General features: G+C 32.7%; 1 protein-coding gene across 1 annotated transcript; it reads right to left on the bottom strand.

The window, feature by feature from the left end:
- Positions 1-1897: 1897 nt before the first annotated feature.
- LOC108460813 (nitrate reductase [NADH]-like) lies at positions 1898-6052 on the bottom strand. The gene is made up of 4 exons (XM_017760476.2): positions 4885-6052; positions 4641-4781; positions 3545-3777; positions 1898-3458 (listed from the first exon to the last, which is right to left on the bottom strand). Exons 1-4 carry the CDS (start codon positions 5870-5872, stop codon positions 2124-2126), a joined length of 2697 nt encoding a protein of 898 aa, XP_017615965.1. The 5' UTR covers positions 5873-6052; the 3' UTR covers positions 1898-2123.
- Positions 6053-7644: the final 1592 nt, after the last annotated feature.

The raw sequence follows: 7644 nt of genomic DNA, 5'->3' as shown, positions 1-7644 counted from the left end.
ATCATATCATGTCATATTATTGGAGCCACACATTGTTAATTATAAAATTAAACATTAATATTATAATAAAATCATTTTTCTAAATTTAAGAAATAAACATTTAAAACATATAGAATTTTAAATTTTTTATAATTTATAATAGAATTAAAACTAATTTCTTATCCATATGATGCACAAATTTATTGTATTTAATATTGACAATATATTTAATAATTTTACATTATTTTTTTTGTTACATAGATATAATAATTGAAAATAATCCAACAAAAATTTGTAAATTTAGTACATATTTCCACATAAATTTTATATTATATATAATTACTAATATTTCATGTAAGTGTGACATATAAAATTGTTACCATAAATTGCATGTTGTATATGTATAATTAGACAAAATAATTTATTATTGATTCAAAATTTTATCTAAAAAAGTTATTACTTTAATATTTTATTACATTTAGCATAATATTTCAAAACATCATAATCAGACTTTTACAATTGTGTAAATATTATTAAAATCAAATAATAGTAAAAGTACTATGAACGAATCAATAATAATTTCGTGATGAAAACAAAACCTGTCAAATAATATTAAAATATGTTATTAGTAATTTTTAGATTTATTTATAGTATTAAATATTATTTTTATTTGGTTTATAATTACAACACTAATTAATTAAGTAATAATTAATATAAAATTTTAATTATGGTTTAATATGAATTGAGATTTAATTAAGGAATAATTATTGCACCACTAATAATTACAACAATATTAATATAATCCTTATAATCATTTTATATTGTTAATTTATTATAAAAATAAACGTAAAACATAAATATATCAAGATTATAATTGAAATGTTATTAAAGAAATAATTATAACTATTTGATTTTATATTAATTGATTTTATAGATTTAAAAAAAACATAAGAAGCAAAGTTAACACACGAAAATAATAATTCTTAATTAATTGATTTTATTTATTTTAATTTTTCAAATAAATTTGAGTCATTCTATTTTTCGAATTGATTTTATTTATTTTAATTTTTCAAATAAATTTGAGTCATGCTATTTTTCGAGTCAAGATTTGTATTGAATCGAATTGATTTGATTACATTCAATTAGTATTTATGAAACTTTAATTTAATTATAAAATATAAAATTTATTATAAAACATATTTATTTTCTTTTGATTTTAACATATAAATTAAGAAAAATAAATAAACTTATACATTATAAATACTATTAGATTACTAATATATTGGTATTGCATTTTTTAAAATATATAATGTTAATCTCATACATTAATTTTTATCAATTATAAAAAATTGATTTTATATGATTTAATTATTATCGTGTTTAGAAAAAATATTTAATTAATTATAAAAATCTTAAATTTTTATTATTTTTAATTTATCTAATTATATTTAATATTTTTATATACTTGAAATTTTTATGAATAAATTATTTTTAAGTAAATATGATTTCATGTTAATTAATATTTTCTTTTATCATGATTATCACATAATAATTATTAATTTAATTTTAAATATAAATTAAAATATACAAAATTACTGAAGGCGATATAACAGATTTGCAGCTGAATCGATAAATTTGTAGCGGAGTGGGTTTGATGGCGGTCACAAACACATCACATCCTGTCTTTATATTCAATAGTGTTGATGAAGATCTCGGTTTTCTCTTTATTTATCTATTTATGGTATGAGATATGCTACTTGTCTTGAATTATTACGTGACGATTACAGAACAATCATACAAATTAATGCAGGCTGTACATTCATTATTGAATGCTTGCTTAATTTCATGTACCTGATTGCCTAAACAATCAACGCCACAATTTCGTTTGGTAATATTGGGTGACGTTCAAGAAAGGAAAAACATCAATTCCGCCCTTTGTTTTATATAATGTACATTATCATTCTCGAAAATGAATGACTAAAGAGAAAATTGGTAGTAAATAAGAATGATACAGAAAACAGTGAGTAAAAAACAAATTTATGTATATAGGGAAAAAAGGAATAATGCAGGGAAGGAGGGATATAAATTATATATATTTACATACACAATCTTTGGTGATATCATATGCACTTTTTTTTATTGCTCTAGAAAACCAACAAAGAATCCTTAACGTCATAGTTCATCTTCTCCAAATTAGGCTGCACTGCGAACTGAATCATTGGCGGCGGCCCACAAGCCAAGGCAAGAGTGTCGTTGGAACCCACCGGGATATGCTCTCTCAAGATGCTTTCGGTTATGAAACCCAAGCTATACTGCCATCCTTCTCTGATTGATTCTTGCACCACGTACCATACCTTCAACCGATCATGCTTCTTTGCCCAACCATCTAGCTCTTCTTTCAGCAAAATATCGTCTTCGGTTCGGTTGGCATACACCACGTACATCTCTGTTTTGTCCTCTGGGTCCTTCAAGATTGCTTGGATGACTTGATAGATTGGGGTGATCCCTGTCCCACCTGCTAGCATTGCTAACTTGTTGGCAAACTTGGCTTTGCCATGGACCTGAAAGTTGCCTCGACCCATGTATTCAATGTGACCCAAAGGACCCTTCACGTCTAGGAATGAACCTAGTGGGAGTGAGTCCAAATACTGTGACATGAGCCCTCCATTAGGGAATTTTGGGTGTACCCCTTTGAAATAAACCTTGACCACTAGATCAAAGTGACCTACTTCATCGATGGCACTAGTCGGAGTGTAGGCTCTCATGCAAAGCTTATCATCAATGGTGGCACATAAAAATATGTGCTTTCCAACGGGTAATCCCAGCACTTGATCTTCGGATGGCAATGCAAATCTGAACACACGGACGTCATGGGAGATGGATGTTTTTTGGATGAGTTTGCATGGGATTTTCTCACGTGGAACCAGAGCTACAGGTTTTGTAGGCACAGCTTCCTTAATAGGAGCTAAAAAGCTCATTACGTTGGATGCCCCATGCACGGAAGAATTAGGGGATGAGGTCGACGAGTCGGACGCATAACCCGAAGTGGTCAACTCACCGATTCGATAATCTTCAAGCAGTTTCTTGGCTTTATCAGAGTGGATAGCATCAAATTCTTCAGTACAATCGGTTCCAGCATTGATCAAAATACTGTCAGCGCCACCAGGATGATCCTTAAGGAACCGAGTGCAGTCGTAGATATGACCATGGACGACGATCCAAGCGGAATCAACAGAGTTATGTTTCTTAACCTCAGACATTGAAAATGTTTTAGAGGCAGTGTTCATGAAAGGAGATGAAACACTCTTCTTTAAAGTGGGGTTAGCATCAGATGATTTTTCAAGGTGGCGTTCCTTAGCCATCCATCCCCCGGTTTGGTTTCCTGGCAACGTTGGGTGCTCGAATACCATACCAATTTCTCCTTTGTGTGGCTTGCAAACGTTTGTTTTTACTCGGAACCAGCAGTTGTTCATCATTCCCTGTTACATCATCATTCATTCATTACTTACTGAACTTAATTCCTTTGAATAATATAAACAAGCTTAGTTCCAAAAACTGTATGTACCATGACATTCCATATGAGCTTCTCGGGTTGGGTGTTAAGGGTCTGATCCCAGGCTCGGACCGCAATTTCCTTTGCTCCCAGCAGATCAAGAACCTCAACCTCCAAGGACCAGAAGCACCAGCACCAGTACTTTCCATATTTGTTTGGTTGCTCAGGGTGGTCCAGGGTACATACTTGCCATGTTTCTCCACCATCCATTGTTACCTCCACACGTGTCACCTTCTTCCCTCCCCCTGTTGTCAATTCATATATAGAATATTAAGTCAATAAAGACGTTACATTCCTACAGCTACTTAATAAAAAAGTAACCAAGTAATTATATAAAAAGCACGTTTAATTATGCAAGTACCTTAATAACCACGACTCTCCTTAAAACAGGAAAAAAGACTAATTCCATATTGCCCACTTACATGCATTCCCCAGCACACAGGTTTCAATCCAACTGTTTTCCCCATTTAACCTTTAACTCTTTAGTTTTTGTATTTGTTTGTTTGTTTGTGTTGTGATGTCAAACAGAAATTGCCAACTTAACTAAACAAACCAGAGTTGGCTCTTGGAAATCTTACAGGCTTCTTAAGAGTTTGGCATTCAAAAACCAGCAGCACTTTTCCCTAAATGATAAGGGAAACAAAAGCAATTGTATCTATCCTATGTTCCAAAGTACAACCCAATCTTAAGGAAATTCCAATGGACTTGATGTAACATTGTAACTCGAGAAATTCTAATAACTAGAATCCCATCATTTTCTTTTCTTTTAAAAGAATTTTAAATATGAAACTTTTTATTCTTTCTTTATATAGTAGAAGACAAAATATCAAATTATTTTTCTTTTATGCACTAAAATCTATAACGGCTTCCAATGGTTTCCCATCCATCGGTGAATCCTTGTATCTAATCTAATAAAAACGTAAGTAGGAAGGCATGTACCAATAGACACTTAAATCTTAGTCTTTTACGTACCCACATTTCATTTAGTTCTTTACATACTTAGATTTCGACTGGAGATAGAACCCAAAAAACATAAAATAAAATAAAATAAAATAAAAAGTAAAAGATTCCCTTCGAAAGAACAAAGGAATCTGTCAGAGGAACTCACCGGAATATGCATAGCCCCTTAACGTATATGGCCTTTGAGTGGTCCACGCGTTGATCGGCAAGATCTCTTCATGACAAGGCGTCGTTATCACCGAGTTAATGTTCAACTCATTGATGATATATTCCGGCTTATACCACCAAGCTTCACACATTACATCACAATGTTAGCATTTCCCATGCACAAATATTCTTATAATATTTTTACTGCTCTGTAAAAAGGAAAAATAGGGATTGTTTATTTTTACCTTCAGCGTTGGCTAGCTCGGCATCAACATGAGAAGGAAGTACTCTGTTATCTTTATAGTGATAATAATTGTCTGATTCTTGTGTGGTAACGATAATTCTCTTCAACCATTTCACCATTCGTCCACCGATGAACCCTGGGATGATCATCCGTGCCGGGAATCCATGATCTGGAGTTAAAAGCTTACCATTTTGCATGTAAGCTAAGATAATATCCCGAGAAGGGTCCATGGCGAACTCCTTTTTTATGCTAGTTCCATACTTGGAACCACCGCCTCCTGGTAAATCTTCAGACCCTTCGAAGCACACATTTAAGGCACCATGTTTCTTGCTAAAGATCCCACATCGTTTGAGCACGTCACACAATGGAACACCTCTCCACACTGATGTGGAAATCCCAGCTGCTCCCCAGTTGAAACCTATGGTTTGTTTGATCATGTTTTGTTCTTTACGTCGATTCCCAGCACAAACCAGGGTAACCGGAAACTCACGGCTTTGGAACTCGTTAACCAGTTGATCCATGGTTAACTTCACCGGTCTTTTAACTAAACCGGCGACTTCAACGGTCCAGTCATCCCAAGAAGCTTTAGGGACTTGACCATGGTTACGAACGTAGTGGAGAGGAACAGGAGTGATGAAGCCATGGTGCATGAGGCGGTTCAAGGGAGGTTCAGAGTTGAAAGGGTGTTTTCCAGTGAGACGAACCATGGAAGCGTTACGCTCGACCCAGTTATCGGCCGTTGCTTCATCTCTAGGGTCCAAGATGGAAGGTTCAAGCTCGTTACCGGACTTGATAATCAACTCTTTGTAATGCCCGTTGATCTCATTTCCTTCATCATCACTGGAAGAGTCATCATATTCATGGTCGATGAAAACATGTTTGACAGGGCGGTGGATTTGGGTACTTGGACCGGGCTTCAAAGGGGCAAAAACACCGTTCAAAGCCGGTTCAAGGCGCCTGAACTGTCGATTATCGACGTAAGCCGCCATGGTGAAGAGTTTCTTGGAAAAAAAAACTACTCTTTCACTTCCTCTCACTCCTTTTCTTTTTCCCCTTGTTTTGGAGTGTGTTTCACTGAAGGAAATTGAAGGAAGTAGGATGGGGGTGAAGTCTTTATATAGGCTCTTTGAGGAGCTTTGTGGGTAGAAACTTGTCAAATAGAAAATAGGCTCTATGATTTATTACTATTTATATTTTTATATAAATACTAAAATCGAGACGCCCCTATGTGGTGCTCATTTGTTTTGGTTTTTTTTTTTATGTTAATATTTTTTTGGGTGAATTATTAGATTGTAGATGTGATTAAAGTGATTTCAACTCAAATTATGTTTAGAGTTGTGAATATTTTAATTATCAATTTAATACGAGATTTTAAGTTAATAATTTTAATAAAGTAAAAATAAATTGTAATACATATTTTAGATACTTATTTGAGTTAATGATGGTTGAATTTTTAATTTTTGAAGTAAAGTTATATTTAATTATTTGTAGAAATAAGGTAACTTCATCGTTAGTGTAGTAGATGGTTTAAAAAGATTTGGAAAATAGATAGCTTTGTTTTTACAATTATTACTAACAAACCAAACTAGGATTACAACAATAAGTTAGAATTAACTTTCAACTTTTAAAATTAATTACCTAGTAACAAAATATCCCTTCAAAACTTACTTCTCCACTATTTAATTTTAATTTCTTTTTAACATGAGACTTAAGATTAAATTACCCTAAATTTTAGTAGGTATAAAACAATTCTTTATCGAAAATGTAAAGTCTTATATTTATTGTTCATAACATCCTAAAATTATTTTTATTATTTAAAATAAGTTAAATTTAAAATATAAATATAGTTTTAGATTGAGAAGTTATTTTTATTGTTTTAAAATAAAACTTAAATTTAAAATATATATATATATATATATATATATATTTGGTAAATAAGGAGAAGTTTGATAACACCAACTATGTTTAAATGTCACGGGGCTAAAACTTTAGTCTCGTAAATTGTGCAGCCTTAGGTGATTTATTTACTTCGAATTTGCCTAAGTTAGTTTCACTCATGCAAATGTGAGAATTCTCGCAAAATTTTTCTAAGGCACCGAATTCTAACAGAAGCAAACTCGAATCGAAAGAGCAACAAAGAACAGAAAAGTCAAAGGAAAATAATGCATACAAGATGTTTGAGTAAATGCTCTCAGATATATATTCAATTATGTATGAAGTGATTACAAATGAAGGGGGAGGCCTCTATTTATAGTTGAGCTCTCCAAGAATCAACAGTACAGTTTGAGTTACATTGATAGTCAAGATTAAAGCTTATCTACAATTAAGAGTCCTAAAGGAATTAAACTTTATACAATCTTATCCCTTTAGGATTTACTCTATTTACCCTGGTAACTCTAGTTTTACTAGAGTGTTTCACTAGGTCACCAAGGCTTCAAGTAAATGGATTTTCCACGGGTTTGACGAGTCAGGCCAGTTCTGTTGGGTTAAGTGAGCCCTATTTCATCAATTAACCTCTATGGAACATTCATTTTGCAATCATCATAGGCTTTGATCAGTGGCCCGTGACATTCTCCCCCACCCGTTCTCCCAACACCCTAATTGCATCTTCAGAATAACACTGGTTTGACTCACATCGGAACTCTCTCAATGCCTCTGCTAATTCCTAATTAGCTTTTTTGCCAGGTAGTCCTGCCTCTCAGAACACTTGCCTTGACTTTTTTCTCTTCTAACTTGAACCGTTTCTTTCCTTTATAGTACT

Source organism: Gossypium arboreum, chromosome 2, assembly GCF_025698485.1.
Source record: "Gossypium arboreum isolate Shixiya-1 chromosome 2, ASM2569848v2, whole genome shotgun sequence".
NCBI lineage: Eukaryota > Viridiplantae > Streptophyta > Magnoliopsida > Malvales > Malvaceae > Gossypium > Gossypium arboreum.
Note: the sequence above shows the minus strand (reverse complement) of the source record. Positions and strands in the feature narration are given on the sequence as shown.